A 15,943-nucleotide genomic window follows, 5' to 3' on the forward strand; every position below is an offset into this window, starting at 1 on the left:
TCAAAGTTTAAACTGCGTTTTTAAGGTCACGTGACTGTTTTTGACAATGTCAACTGGTCTTTACAGTGTTGCAAGCTCAAAAATTAAATTATCAAAGTCACATGACGTAGTTCTTACAATTTTACCACTGTCTAAATTTAAAATACTATATATTTAATTTTTCAACTGTTTCTTTTAAATGATAGCTGTCTTTATTTGACACGTGCTAACTTGGTTACTATGACAGTTAGAAGATTCGTTTAAACGTCAAAATATGACGCGTATGTTCAGACAATCGTACAAAAAAATATTTTTGTTTGTTAGAATTTGAAAAAACAGTCACCTGACCTTAGAAAATCAATTTGAATCTTTCGGCACAAGGTCAATCAAGAATCAAAAATTTGGAAAAACCTTTACGTTTACACCTAACCTAACCTAAAACCTGTCACGTGACTTAAAAAAAAATGAATTTTAAGCTTTTGGGTTTTCAAAATTTGGAAAAGCAATCAGGTAACCTGAGGAAGTATTTTTTTTTTAGAATGTGTGTGTCATGTAAAAATTGTAAAAGCAGACATGCTTCTTAATTAATCTGACCTAAAAACTGCCACGTGACCAAAGCAAAAGTTTAAAGGGTGTATTTCATCAAGGTTTATCATTGTCCCAATACCAGAGGCCTTATAATTAAATTTAAGAATGCCACAAATGTGTAGGTAACCACTTGAAGGCATTTTGAGGCAGTTTAAATAATTTAGGTAAAGGAATTTCAAGGTATTTTGTATGAAAAAAAGTCATTTTGGTGTACAAAAAATTATCGGCGGTCTACCCCTCGGTATGATGTGTAGCTTGTGGGGTGGGTGTGCTTGGTGCGCCACTGGTTTTCACCACGCAAATAGTTGTTGCTGTCATGAAATACAAATATAGCTTGCATGCAATTATATGTGTGTGTTCTTTTTCTAATTGAAAGTGGACGTTAAGAAGAAAGCGTCATCAATAAATAACAGCTTAATAAAACGTGTGTGTTCTATCACCCAAAACGGTCGGTAGAATCTGAAAAATTACCAATTCCAGTTGGAAATAATTAGAATCAAACATAAAGACATCACCTTAAGTAGCCACTGGTTATCGTCTGTCTATAGTGCCGTTCAAAATTTAAATTCCTTCAATTAATAACGAGAAGCCGGACCAGACATTCGTGTCGGACTTAATAAAACGAAAATTCAAAAATGCGTTAATGAAATGTATTTTTTATGTAAATCATAATTATTTCGGCCTAACGATGGCAATTGTACGGTTTTTCGCTAATGAGAGCATTATCGTGAAGTTATCTCCGCGACAATCTTGAAGCTCTTTAACCGGCACCTGCACGATAAATCCGAGCCTTAGGTCCAGTCAAAACTTGACTGTTTAATAAACGTACAAGACGGTTACGTAAGCGACGTTGTCGGTTTCTTGCTCAATCTATAAACAACCGAAATCACATACATAGACCAGTTTGATGGACAGGCAGAGAGCTCGATTTTTTAATGCGCCTTGGGCCCCCAGGCCAAATTTAATCTACGAAGGAGATCTCATCACCACGATAACGTTCTATACCGGGTGTGTACTAAAAAAGATTGAGACGGTTTGTAAAGTTTTCTTCAGGAAAATGATTAAACAATTTCTGTTATAAATTGAATCACTGAAAGCAGAATGAAGCTAAAAGTTGCCGCACCGTTAACAATACACATAACCATAACCAAGACCAAGGTCATTATCAATCTACTACGTATAAAATATATAATATTATGTATGTAATCCGGTATGTGTTTATGTAACTGAACAAGACTGAAATCGAAGCAATTACCGAGCCGAACCAAATCTTTTAAAATGGTAATGGTCGGTGGGCAGGTTATAATTAAAAGGCGAACCAACAAAAAGTCAATCTATTGTCTTCATGTGGTTTTTTTTTCGGTTCCTCTTGTTGGCGGATTTTGATTAAACAAGAAACACGCACAGTTTTGATTTTGCTTGTCCAATTTCTGCCAATCAAAAATCTAATACCAAAGAACGACAAAGATTGCTTTGAATTTCTCAATCCGACTTAACCATCAAGTTCAAAAAAGTCACGTGCACAATAGCATGGTTTTTCCACCTTAACCTTAAGAGTTAATCCAACTTGATAAAACTCGACCTTAACACTAGAGCTCATTTTTCAATTCTTTAAAATCTCTAACTAACCAAATTTTGCCGTTATTTTTGATTAACTGCAACAATAGGAACGTCATGAATTTCGTTAATAAAGTGTATTAATTTCACTTTTACAATACTTAAAAAGGGCAGTTTTACCATTAATAACTTCAGAGCTGTCAAAAATGCCTTTTCTCCATTTATCAACAACCTTTAAACTTCTACAGGGTATCCAGTTTAAAATAATGGACAGGTTGTCTCTTTATATGGATCATTTTTCTGCTTAAAGTCTTATTTAGTCAAATTAGCAAAAGTAGTATTTTTCTATAATCCTGAATCCGAATTGACCTCAAATGTCAAAATGTTCACAAAATGTACGTAATTTAAACACAATTAATAATTAATGTTATTAAGTTACATATACATTTTGTGAAAATTTGACATTTGAGGTCGGTTTATTTCATTACTGAAGCCACATTCGGATTCAGGATTATAGAAAAAGACTATTTTGCTAATTTGAAGACTTTAAGCAGAAAAATTATCCTAGAGTTGATGCCTTTAAATGGGACATCCTGTATATTTTTGCATTTTTGGATTCTGCTTGTTATTTCAGAAACATTTTGTGTATAATGTCCTATACCTAGGTATAAATGTTTTGAAGATATTTAACTTTAAAAGCAAAAACAAATTTTAAAATGGCGTCTCGCCATAGTTATTACAGACATAAAGTACATATTTTGCGAAATGTTGGCACACAGTTTAAACTTTAAGCTTCTGTCCTTTTTCGGAATCACAATTATACTGTCTAAAATTTACATCCAAAAATTCATATTTTTTAAGTTGTCAAAGTCAGTTTTTTTGAACTTAATCACCCTATCTTTAGGCATTTTCAAGTATAATTTACCTGTATTTTTAAGAGTTATTTGTAATCGTTCAAAAAGGCAGTAAGATAAAATTTTAAAAATTGGGTGCTTATTTGAAAAACTTGACTCTTTGAGACCAATTTTTGACCATCATCTGGACTGTCGAAATAAATTATATACGGGGTTAGAAAAATAAATTGAAAAATTGTAACGTGTAATGTTTATTTACATTATATTTCCATCTGTCATGAACTTGGAAACTGTCAAATATCACTCCATAAAGCTCTAAAACTACAAAACTTGTTTAAAAGCAATACAATAGTTCGATAGTTTCATAAGTTACACAAATACAAATCATATACCTATAATGCTTGTTGTGGGTTATTGTTAAATCTACTTTATAGCTTTATAAGTTAAATTATGGCAGGTAACACGTCTATTTCGGACATATTTAAATCTGTCACAAAGGTGGTAATTGTCAAATACCACTCCATAAAGCTATAAAACTACAAAACCTGCTTAATGCAGTTGTTAATCATACTAAATGTTTGTTTATAGGAATTATAGGTCCATGAGTAGAAATTGGACAATCGTGACACTGTTTATTCTCAAGCCGCTGGTGCATTATAACCATTGTAACTATAAGGAATATTCTTACTATATTTGCTCATATAATGATTATGTTGTACACGTCAATGGAAAGCTCATTTCATTGGCTATCAATTGACATGTAAAAGTGTATATAAAGTGTTGCAAATAAGCGTGTTATTTACGGTTTAGTGACAGGGTGCACCAGAAACACGTTTTGTCTAGTTAAGGAGTTTTAAGGACTAATTTGATCCTGGAAAATTAGAAAAAAACACGGTCACGTGACTAATGGTTGTAATTTTTGTGAAAATAATAACTTTGATAAGGGTCAAATTTGCCTGAAACATCGTCACTGTCAATGGATTTTGCGTTAGCTCGGCCACTTAGTGCAAGCGAAAATTGACCTTAATTTTTTTTGTATAATTTTACTACGGCCCTAGATTTGACTAGGTTTGTGCCAAATATCAGAGCAGAACCTGGCTGATTTTTGAAAAAAATTAATCAAAGAAATTAGTGTGGTAACAGTCAAGAAAAACATTTTAGTAAATTTTAGGGGAAAATTTTAGTAATTTTGTTTTTAAAACGCTTTTGGTAAAACGATATTATTTAAGGGTTGGCAACACTGGTTATATCAATTTACCTGGGTGCTGACATTTAAAATAGTGGGCGCGCCCCTGATCAATGCAAAACAAAAGAACAACGAAACCAGATTGTTGTTTGGTTTTTTTTTTCGTGTGTTCTAGTCGCTTGGAAAACTTAAATAACCTTGACAGTCAGACTAGTACTAATAATAATAATGGCGATACAATAACCCATTTTGAACACACATTGAGAGTATAGCATTTAAATGCCAACTAGACTTAAGAGTCTGTGTGTCTGGTTTGTTATATCAAAATGAGACTTAAACCCAGAAATATAATTCAAAGACTTTTAAGTACAATTATGTAAATATCAATAAATAATCGACGTGTATCGTGTATAAGTCTCAACTTGTGGTTTCGGCCTACGGGAACGACATCGTTTGAAAGCGATTGGACGCCTTAAATATCCATACACAAGAACCGGGAAGTGAAGAGAAAAGGCAGCAAGATTAGAGAACAGACATTGAACATGACCATGGTATTGAATTTTCGAAGGCCGTGGAATGGTTCGTTCTTTGTGTTTCTTGATTCGAAAGAATATAACTTTTATGATATATCGCGCCTAGTCACTCGAAATGAGAATGTTAATTACAGACCGTTTAGTTTCCCCACCTTGTAGCGCCTGCCAGTTAAGGTGTAACGAGATAAATATCTCGAAACTATTTGGCGGGAATTTTATCGTGCAAATCGGAAGAAATAAAGAGGTAAATGAGGTGCTTAACCGATTTTAATATCGTGACCGCGTGGTAAAGGTACAATCAATAAAACCCTTTTTATGTTCTTATGAACTCTCTGAAATTTTCTATGTTTCCAAGAATCACCGCAATTGTAATTATAATTACATCTACAACAAAAAAGCCAATTATTGAACTGTAAGATTGCGAAACTATCACTTGAAATTCTTTTCAAGTTTTGGTTTTTACGCATTCTAGAATCTGTGCCAGTCAGAATATCCAATTAAACAAAAACTCTTGGTAAACTAATTACTCGTCTATTTTTCGAATTAACTACAATAAATAGTTGTTTATAGTTGTTTATACAATAATAATTGTTTCTTAGTGTAGCTAACCAAAAAATAGGTACTTTCAAGACTTTAGTGGTTAGTAGACTAATTTTTTGGTAAAACCTAGAAGTTCTTAGAGTTAAAATGGTATACAGTCAATTCCAAAAACAAGTAAAACGTCACATGTGGGATTTTCAAAATGCATCTTAAATTCAAGACATCATTTAGTAGAATGTGTTAGTACTCATTCGTAAAGATATCACAAAACGTCTAAGGAAGATAATTGTCAAATATGCGCAGAGAGACACACGAAGAACTATTTTGAGCTAATGATGATGTAATATTTGCATAACAAGTGTTATACTGTATTGTATTAGGTAATTCCATGAGTGTAATTACAGTTGGTTTTTGAATTAACGGTAACTGTGAACCAACCAAAAAAATACCTGTTTTTCCCTCTTTTTCTCTAGTCCGTTTCAAAAAAACCTTATTTGAGTGGTGTAAAGGGAAATTTTCCGTCTAGTTCCCTTTCTGTGAGGTATTTTCAGAGTTTTACCCTCGGTTTTTTTGGTTGCAGGTATTCAGTTCCAAAGCTGAGCTGCAGCTGCACACGCAGGCGCATATGCGCGAGGCCAAACCCTACAAGTGTTCGCAGTGTTGCAAAGCCTTCGCCAATAGTTCCTATCTTTCGCAACACACCAGGATTCATCTAGGAATCAAACCCTACAGATGCGAAATATGCCAAAGGAAATTCACGCAGCTTAGTCACCTGCAGCAGCACATTCGGACGCACACAGGAGACAAGCCTTATAAGTAAGTCAAATGGTTTTGCTATCATTCGATCGCTTTAAATCGAATTTTGAACATGTAAAGGTCAATACGAAGCGAAAAGTGCGGTAGTGCCTTCAGGATGTCCAGATTCAGTACCTTGAGACAAACAAAAAAACAACGATTTAACAGTTTATCAGCTTGAAGCTTCAAAGTGGTTCTTATCATGATTTCCTAAATTGAATGTTATTACTGTAAATTAACTGGTTGTCAAATTTACTTTTTGAATATCCAAAATAATTAGGTTTTAGTGACAAACCTTTTAATAATCTCATTGTGTGGTTTTTTTCTGGAAATAATGTAGATTAGCTGACAGATATTACCATATTTTTATGAATTTATTTTCAATTTTGACAATTTGACTTGCATTACTAGATAAATTAGTGATCATAACAACCTTCAATGATTCTAGTTGAAATGGATGACAAATAACTCAACAGCATAGAAATAATCAGTTTCGTTAGGATTGACATCCAAAAAAACCTGTTTTAGGACTTTGTTCTCTATCAGTCCTTTGTTTTGAATCAATCAGCACGTATACATCCTATAAAACTCAATTCGATTCTTCGATCGGATTAAAATGAACTTGATTCAATCATGCCTATATCGTATAGTATCGAATTTGTTATTCAATCCGATCCAGGAATTGTCTTTCCTTTAAACTAGGTTAACAGAGAAGAAAAAAACAAGATAGTCAAACTTAACCTGTAGGTACTTATAGAGTATACTGCATAGTTTTGTATTGTTATAATTTTTTGTTTCAAAATTTATTTAAAAATGAGTAAAACTCATATTGTTGTAGGTTGTACAGAATTGATCTATTCATAACTAAGTGTGTGGTGGTTACATGTCATTGTCACAATTCGGATTGGTTTTCAAACATGCTAAAAACATGATCCTCGATCCCCTCCGTCGATCTAATCCACTTAAAAATGAGGATTGGACTGAATTACTCTATCGGATCAAAATTTCAATCTGGCGTGTGTGCATCGATGTTTTTCAACTGAATAGAGCTTTATCCGATCGAAACTTACGATGTATACGTGGTTATTAGTAAAAAAGGATAAAAGTACAATGTTAGGGAATTCACTTAAGAGTTGGTCTCTTTCCTTTCTACATCTTTAGCTTTCAGCTTACTGCTTTTTCTTGACGAATCATAAACTATATCCACGATGCTGTGATTTACGCAAATGCTGCACACTTACCATTAGAGATCAACTCTTAAATTTCCTAACATCTAAAGGAAAATTAATTCCTAAAAGGATTTTAAGCCATAACTCCTTGAAGACACATTTTCCCACCACTCGGACACCTGTCAAAATAACAGATCATGATAGTTAGTAGGATGAGGGTTATACAATAAATTATTATACAATTAAACCATCTTAATGAGGTTTTTTTCAAATTTTTGCAATCAGAGCTGTCTCCTCGTCAGGGCCACATATAATACAAGATAATTTTTATTGCTTGATATGTTGGTAAATTGAGAAGAAAAAACACGGATAGATCCGGAGATAAAGCGTGGTAGCCTCAAGACACGTCATTAATAAAACATTAGGCGAATCAAAAACCATTAAAATCGACTATCCAGAGCCCGCGCAATTAAAAGACGTTTATTTTGTTTTAGATAATCAAAACGTGTTTATCTAGCTAGAGCAGCGGCGATGTTTATTTTGTTCTTTTCGGTTTTTGTTATTTCAAGGAACGTTCTCCTATTATGATTCCATTTCGGTGCCTCTCTCTGCTACTACGCGAAAATGTGTTTTTCTCCCCGATAGGTTTTTAGATAACCGCCATTTAGCGCAGACACACAGAAACAAACACGGGAAAGTTTGTTTTTTGAGACGTTTTTTTGTAATTTATTTTTCTCTTATTTTAAAAATGTTCTAAGAATCAGTTGCTCTAAATTTGTCTAAAAATCAACTTAAGCGCTCGTACTATTGTAGCATCTGACGTCTGTCTTGTATCCAGGGCGCGAGCTAAACAAGGATAGAGTACAAGTAGTGTAGTCCATGTGCTTATATAGTCTTAATTCTTACATATAAAATGTTTTAATTGAGCTTGTGGTTATAAAAAAAACGAATTGACACGGTTCTAAAAATAACTTTAGATTATCTGTATTTTTACGGTATGGGCATGAAAACAACCGAGTAAAATAGCAAGTCCATTGATGAAAATCGCATCCCCGTTCGATGTGGTAATCGGCGTTTATTGGCCTTGACAGAAAAAGTGTAAATCGCGGCACGATAAATATTCATTATTGTTCTCGCACGTTACATGGGCAGGGAAATCTGATTCATTTTCAATTGTAATTGTTTGTTAAATTGTTAATCGGATCGAAACGAATGTATTCGATTCTTTTGACACGACATGGTGGTCGCCTTTTTTATTAGCCGTTTAATTGCTCGGCGCATTAGCATTCGGTTGCATATACAAATCGTCAAGATCATTGTCATAGACCTTCCATTGTAAGGATTCATTATTGTGCAAGCATTTCTTTTTTTCTCTCTCTCTCGCCCTTTTGTTTTCGCTTAATTAGAACCGGCTTCCCAGTTCAGCGGCAACGAAGTGTGCACCGGCTAATAGTTTGCGTATTTTCCAGATGCCGACATCCGGGTTGCCAGAAAGCGTTCTCGCAGCTCAGCAACCTGCAGTCGCACTCCAGGTGCCACCAAACAGACAAACCGTACAAATGCAACTCGTGCTATAAATGCTTCAGCGACGAGCCATCGCTTTTGGAGCACATACCCAAACACAAGGAGAGCAAACACCTTAAAACCCACATCTGCCAGTATTGCGGAAAAAGTTACACCCAGGAAACATATCTACAGAAGCACATGCAAAAACATGCGGAAAGGACGGATAAACGGCCACCTATTGGTCCTGCGTTAGGTAAGTGTCAATCTTCATAGTTAAACACGACGTATGCGCTCGGACTATAACGGAGTCTAATGTCACCGCTGTCTTGTGTCTCAGTCAGACGCCGCGGGCCAGAGAGAGTAGGTGTGATGTTGCACTATAGTCCTAGTGCATATAACACTCTATAATTAACTTCTAATAGCTCACTCAGCAGAAAAACAAACATTTAATCTACATAACTTTAGTTTTTAGATTTAATAAGTTAGAGACCTGAAATTTGCGGTGTAGACTGTCATTAACGACCGTATTGTACATTTTTTCAATAAATCCTGCAAACAATTAAGACAACTAATACTAAACAAGGCAGTTTGAGAAAGGGCATTACATTATTACTGCTATTTCCAACTAATAAATTCTGAACTAATGCAGTTACGGATTTGACCGACTCACAACTAAAATCACTGTTCTGAGTGGTTTAGAATGGAAGTTATGGTCAATTTGTCGTTGCCGGACAGTGTTATTTAGAGTGTCCCAAGTAGGGTTGGATGTTCTGTTTTAAGAAAGGTAGACGATAATCTGAATATTTCAGAATTCGTAAAGGAAGGCTTGTTTTATTAATCTGCCAAGTGTTTCGATCAGATCGGTTCATCAAAAGCACAACTCTACCATAAATAGTTGCATATTGTTTTATACATATACAAAACTCATTATGGTTCATATTGTTTTGGAACAAAGCGTTTGGTCAATGGGATTTACCATAATTATTGAAACTGAAGCAAAAATGACGTTTAATTACTTTTCATTCAAATTCCTATTTGGAACAGTTTTCATTTGCTAAATTTGAACTGCTGGCCTCATATGTCATAATGATCAAATTACTCTATTCAACAGTTTTAAATGACCTAATTGTAGGACAAGTGACCTGATAGGACAGATCGAGTGACTAAACATAAGAAATGAAAAAATATCCAACTAATTCATGGAAAGCTAATGAAAAAAATCTGATATTTTCTCTACAAGCTAATTTGCTAATATTTCTACAAACATACAGGTACTACATTATATTAATCAAGATTTTCATTGCAGGTTTAAATCATCGAGGTTTGGAACATCCATACTGGCCTAAAGTCTCGCCGGATAGTGCTGAGAACATGCACGATTATCCCTCAGACATCCCCAGAGGTCTGCTGGAGCAGAACGACGACTTGGTGATAATCCGACAACAGCTTAGCAATCAAAACGCGTCAGCGCCGCCGGGTACTCCGGGCGCCAACCTGGGGAACTCCTACGACACCTCAATATCGAAGAGTAACACGAATTCGGCGTTCACGCCCATCAATTCCATGTCAGGCCATTTGAATCACCTGAACCATCAGCTAGCACCCAATAGGCCATACATTTATGACGCGTTGTCGTTTCCAAAGCAAAACAGCCTGGATATACCCAAAAGCCAGCCCAGCAACGGGTTCCCCAATCAGTTGATTTCGCTGCACCAGATTCGGAATTACCAGCCTAATTCTAGTTTGATGGAGCATTCCATACTGGGAGGTTTAAAGGATAAATAGAGTTATTAAGGTAGAAGGGTTAAAGGGGGGTGAATGGGGCGGTTTGGTAAGGGGGTGGCGGTGTTAGCTTCAAAAGCGATGGTTGATCTCATTTACGCCACTATAATGATTCAGTTTTTGTTAAGTTTGTGCTGTACCGTGGTATAGTGGCGTTATATCCATTTTCTCACGCTGCAAGAACGATTTAATTACATGAGCGACTATTTACCGTAATTAAAATCAAATTCCCGCAAATATTAGATTAATTGCCGGTTTGACATTGGTCTGCGTGCGTCATGGGGCAACATCAAGGCGATTTTCTGTCTTCTTCCTTGACATTGCTACTTTACATGGTAAATTTTGTGTATTTATTATTAAAGAAAAAGTAAAGTTTTAGTTTCATCCTATTTAGAAATAGAGTTACTTACATTCACACACTGTGAGTCAAAAGCAAAATAGCTGAATAACTGGCGCTACAATAATTATTATTATCGTATTCTTATTTTTGTGTGAGTGTTATTTGGTTGTATTTGCTTGCCAGCTCTCCCATCAGTGTTAACATAGACTTTTACAGTGTGATTCGCAAAACTTGACCATTACGTGACTAATGTCAAATGTCAGTTGAGAGGACGTATGTGTCTTAATTCGTAGATTTTGCCTTTGTCATGTGTAGATCAACTTTTGAGAATCGGACTGTACTTTTCGTTAAATTCATTACACCGCACTCATTCAGTTCTCAACATTACTAGACAAGCAGTGGTGTAACAACATGAGATAAACAACTAAAGTCTGTCAAAACGTGCAGTGACGTTTTTGGTTTGATTAGAGAATATCTACATTTCATTGGTTCTCAGACCACGTGACTTTGACACATGTCACGCATATGTTCACGCATTGGTTCATATTCAGGTTCATAGTTAAGCTTGAGGGTTTGGTCAACACTAAAATTTTCCTCAAAATATGTAAAGGATGTTCGAATTTCGAGTAATAACTCAGTAAACAATAATTACTGTAATAAATGTCAATAATGTCATTCTGGAATCTGAAGGGCACTCCAACCAATAAGCTTTTAAATGACAATCTTTTATTTTCTCATGCATAGTTAACAAATATAGTAATTCAAGTTTTTGTAAAACCCTGTCAATATTGCAAAGAAAATATGCATTTTCCCGCCACTTTTGAATGGCAGTCCCGCCATTTCAAAAGTGGCCAAATCCGCTGTTTTTTACCTTTCGCGGTTCAACAAAATGTCAAAAACAACAGATTCTACCATTTTTAGGACCGTACGACTATATTAGGTTAGATCGAGTTTGATTAGTTGTTTTCAGAGGTTTTTGTCATGTCAATTACGTGGAATTCTCGCACTTTTCTAGTAAACAAGTAAAGATTTCACATGAAAAAGATTTTTTCTTATTATATCTGAAAAAAAGTGAGATTTAGCCACCAAAATGGTGTTAAAGTGTGTTTGAAATGTGATCTACCTGAGAAATCTATTTGACAGTTATTGGAGAGGTGAGCAAAATTGTTCAGACAGACAGATTGTCAACTGTGTATGTCAAATGCTAGTACAGACCAATATACATGTTTGATTAATGATTAGTTTCTAAGAATTAGACTTATTAAAACAATTTGCTTGTTTCTAATACAACTTGGATCTGTTTGTGCTGTCTGTTTGGTAACTTAGGAGAATATAAGGTTAGACCGATCTTTGGTTAGTCATTTTCAGAGCTTTTTGATTAAAAATTTAGTTATTACGTAAATTACGGGGACTTCTCGTACTTTCCTAGTAAACCTTGACATTTAATTCCCCAAAGTTGAAGGAAAGGGTTTCAGATAGAATAGATTTTCTTTTCTTATTATATCTGAAAAAAGTTTGTTTGCACCATCATGTTGGTGTTTAAGTGAGTTTGAACTTTTAAACTTTGATATATTTACCACCTTTATTTACGGCGGTAAAAAGATGATCAATAATCTATTTGACAGTGAAGAAATGAGCAAGATTCTAGACTGGCAACAGATCGGCTGTCAATTGTGCTGTCAAAAAAAACGTATTGATGACACAAATACAAAAACAATTTTTTGCTAGAAATTCAGGAAAACCTATAGGGTGGACCAATGTTGGCAGCCACTGTCGAAAATCTCTAGAACAATAATTTCATATAATTACAATTTGTGTACAGATGGCATATTGTTGGTTTGCTTCTTGGCATAAACAGTTCTGCCAACTGTTATTTTGGTGACTCAAAATGTTGCTTTAAAAGGTATTAAAAATTCGTGTTAGAAGGTTGAAAATTTTGTAGACTTACCGATAAATGACAGCTGTCAAATTTGTACGTTTGTAGTACTATACGTCAGTTTGACATTTTCACACACTTACCATTAGAAACCTTGTACAATTCATAAGGTAATTTATTACTTTATTCAAACCATTGACGTTTTGTCGTTTAATTGAACATCCTCAGGATAGTATTTTTTCTTGGTATCTCTCCTAATGTAAATATATATTTTTTAACAACAAAACATAGTAGAAAATGACCTCTTTTCCCAGTGGGTCATTTTTTACTCAAATCCGTTGAATACAATATTTCAGTCAAATAACCATTTAATTCCAATAATCTAATAAATTTCATAAAACTAAATATTTAACAGTCGTTGTAGCGGCAAAAAAACAGCACAAACAACACAAAAAAGAAACTAAAACGGTGGCGTAAGAATCTCTAGAATGTTCTATAAAGTTTTTAGGTTAGTGATTCGTTGAAGGCCGCCCCCCGAAAAGACCGCCGCCGAACGGCAATATTATGTAAAGTTGTTGATTTCTCCAAGACAAAAACTTGATAAGTTCTTGCCTGTAAAGCTGTGCATAGTAAAGTTTATAAAGACATAAATTGTGAATACTGACGCTTTAGTTAAGGTCTTGTACAAAGTTTATTAATTCCTTATTTAGTTTAATTTACGGTTTACTTTTTGCGGTTTCAGAGGCGGACGTCCGTTTAAACACCGCGTCGATATGAATTTATACATAAATATATATTTTTTTCTGTAAGTTTTAGTTGTAGTTTTTTCTGCGGATTTACAGATCGGGCGACTGCCTTTCAAACCACGAGAATAGCTCAATATTATAAAATAATTTATTCGTAAAAAAAACTGTACTTACGCGCGTTTCGATATTTTTTTTTAAGGTGCAAATTCTGATAGTAAATCGATATTGTAGTATTTTGGATGGATTGTTTCGAATGTTGCTCAGGTTCAATGCCATTTTTTCGTAAGTGTTAATTTTACACCTTTGCGTGTGCTAAATTAGGGACCTTATACTACTTAAAACACTACTTATTGCTCACAGACCACTTTCTTCTCGTAGAAGTTTTTCAGTTGGATCGGAATTACCCCCCTTAAAATTGGGCTATCAGAAGTAAAACAAAAAAGACGAAGTTTTATATAGTTACTAATAATTGATGATATATTTGTTCTGGTATACGTTTTACAAAATGTATACGGGATCTATAGTGTTATTATATGATTTTTGAAGGTTGTTTTGGTTGCAAAAAAGAGTTAAAACGTTACGTTATAATGTTACAAGGACGGATTTTTTGGGTTAGTATTTATAGGTATGAAAGACAAGCTTTAAATTGTTAGTTAAGTTTATAATATATTTGAAAGCATTTTTTTGTACTATTAAACGGAAACGCTTCTGCGGTAACAAAAAAATAATTTTTGCCCCCAATAAAGAAACCTAAGTTTTTGTTGATTTTTTGGAATAAAATTTTCTTTTTCATTTCCACTTACTCGCTATAGTTTTATTTATTTTTCCTCTATTCTGATGTGTTCCAATAGAAGTTCGTTTTGTTTGACACCATATTTGTATCTGTGATATTTTTTCGTACTGAAATATGGTAAATAGTCAATTTGTATATAAAGTTTCAAATTTTTAAGGATCGTAGTTAAGATATGCGAAGAAGGACCCATTTAAATTTAAACTGAACATAAAATATATTGTTACTCTATGTCTATAATAAACACACCTATCTTATTAAGTAACAGAAAAAATATTAATAAGTGTCGTCGTACTGTATCACACACACGCATACACAACACATATGAAAAAAAAAACGTTAATTTTCTAAACGTTTTTTGGACACAACGAATTTTTTCCCTTTTTCATGCGGTTTTTCTATTGTTTTCTTATCACTTATATAGGTCGTCCCTGTAATAGATCATTTTCTCAGCACACTAGAAATAAAATATTTCGAGTTATTGGTGTATTTGAAATTTAATGTTATAGTATGTTTACTGAATGTAAGAAATAAATTAACTGAAAATATTTAACGTGTTTCATTTCTCATCTCTATGGTCTAATTTTATAAGTCAATGATTTTAATAAAGGTAAGTTTAGCAGTAACTCAAACGAGCCATGGAAAGGTCCATGTTGGGAGTGTCACTGCGAGATAAAATCCGAAATGAAGAACAAAGGTTACAAGAGCAAAATGGTTTATGTTAAGAAAGGCTTATGTCTAGCAGTGGACGAGACAAGCTGCTATATGATGATGATGATGAAGTTTAGCAGTCTTACAGCCACCACAGCAAAATAGAAGTTTTTTTTGACAATTTTTACAGAAAAAAAATTGTATCAGGAGAGCAGTAACGCAAGTAGGTAAATTTTTAGCTGCTCCTAATACTTGGTCCCTTCACCAATTGTCAATAAAACTTACTTTACCTCGTGCACTTTTTGTGCTTCTGATAAATTCAACTTTTGACAATTTTTTCAAAAAATCGGATTTTCTATCAGGAGAATAAAAATTCAAGGAGGTAAATTTTTAGCTGCTCCTAATACTTGGTCTCTTGACCAATTATCAATAAAACTTACATTACCTCCTGCACTTTTTGTGCTTCTGATAAATTCAACTTTTGACAATTTTTTCAAAAAATCGGATTTTCTATCAGGAGAATAAAAATTCAAGGAGGTAAATTTTTAGCTGCTCCTAATACTTGGTCCCTTCACCAATTGTCAATAAAACTTACATTACCTCCTGCACTTTCTGTGCTTCTAATAAATTCAACTTTTGACAATTTTTTCAAAAAATCGGATTTTCTATCAGGAGAATAAAAATTCAAGGAGGTAAATTTTTAGCTGTTCCTAATACTTGGTCCCTTCACCAATTGTCAATAAAACTTACATTACCTCCTGCACTTTCTGTGCTTCTAATAAATTCAACTTTTGACAATTTTTTCAAAAAATCGGATTTTCTATCAGGAGAATAAAAATTCAAGGAGGTAAATTTTTAGCTGTTCCTAATACTTGGTCCCTTCACCAATTGTCAATAAAACTTACATTACCTCCTGCACTTTTTGTGCTTCTGATAAAATCAACTTTTGACAATTTTTTCAAAAAATCGGATTTTCTATCAGGAGAATAAAAATTCAAGGAGGTAAATTTTTAGCTGCTCCTAATACTTGGTCCCTTCACCAATTGTCAAT

The 15,943-nt window shown here is 34.0% G+C and overlaps 1 protein-coding gene across 2 annotated transcripts in view; it reads left to right on the forward strand.

Moving 5' to 3' along the window:
• The window catches only part of LOC145726000 (zinc finger protein rotund-like), a 192,156-nt gene extending 177,367 nt beyond the window's left edge, over window positions 1-14,789 (forward strand). Inside the window, exons 6-8 of one of the 2 annotated variants that reach the window (XM_081974928.1) lie at window positions 5,818-6,053; window positions 8,671-8,960; window positions 10,014-14,254. In XM_081974928.1, coding sequence (XP_081831054.1) covers window positions 5,818-6,053; window positions 8,671-8,960; window positions 10,014-10,492 — 1,005 coding nt within the window. In that variant the 3' untranslated portion in view covers window positions 10,493-14,254. Of the gene's footprint in view, window positions 1-5,817; window positions 6,054-8,670; window positions 8,961-10,013 lie in introns of both variants that reach the window. The other variant, XM_081974927.1, reaches the window with a different exon arrangement.
• Window positions 14,790-15,943: the final 1,154 nt, after the last annotated feature.

The sequence above is a fragment of the Ips typographus genome, linkage group LG3 (genome assembly GCF_016097725.1).
Source record: "Ips typographus isolate SLU linkage group LG3, UJ_Ityp_2.0, whole genome shotgun sequence".
NCBI lineage: Eukaryota > Metazoa > Arthropoda > Insecta > Coleoptera > Curculionidae > Ips > Ips typographus.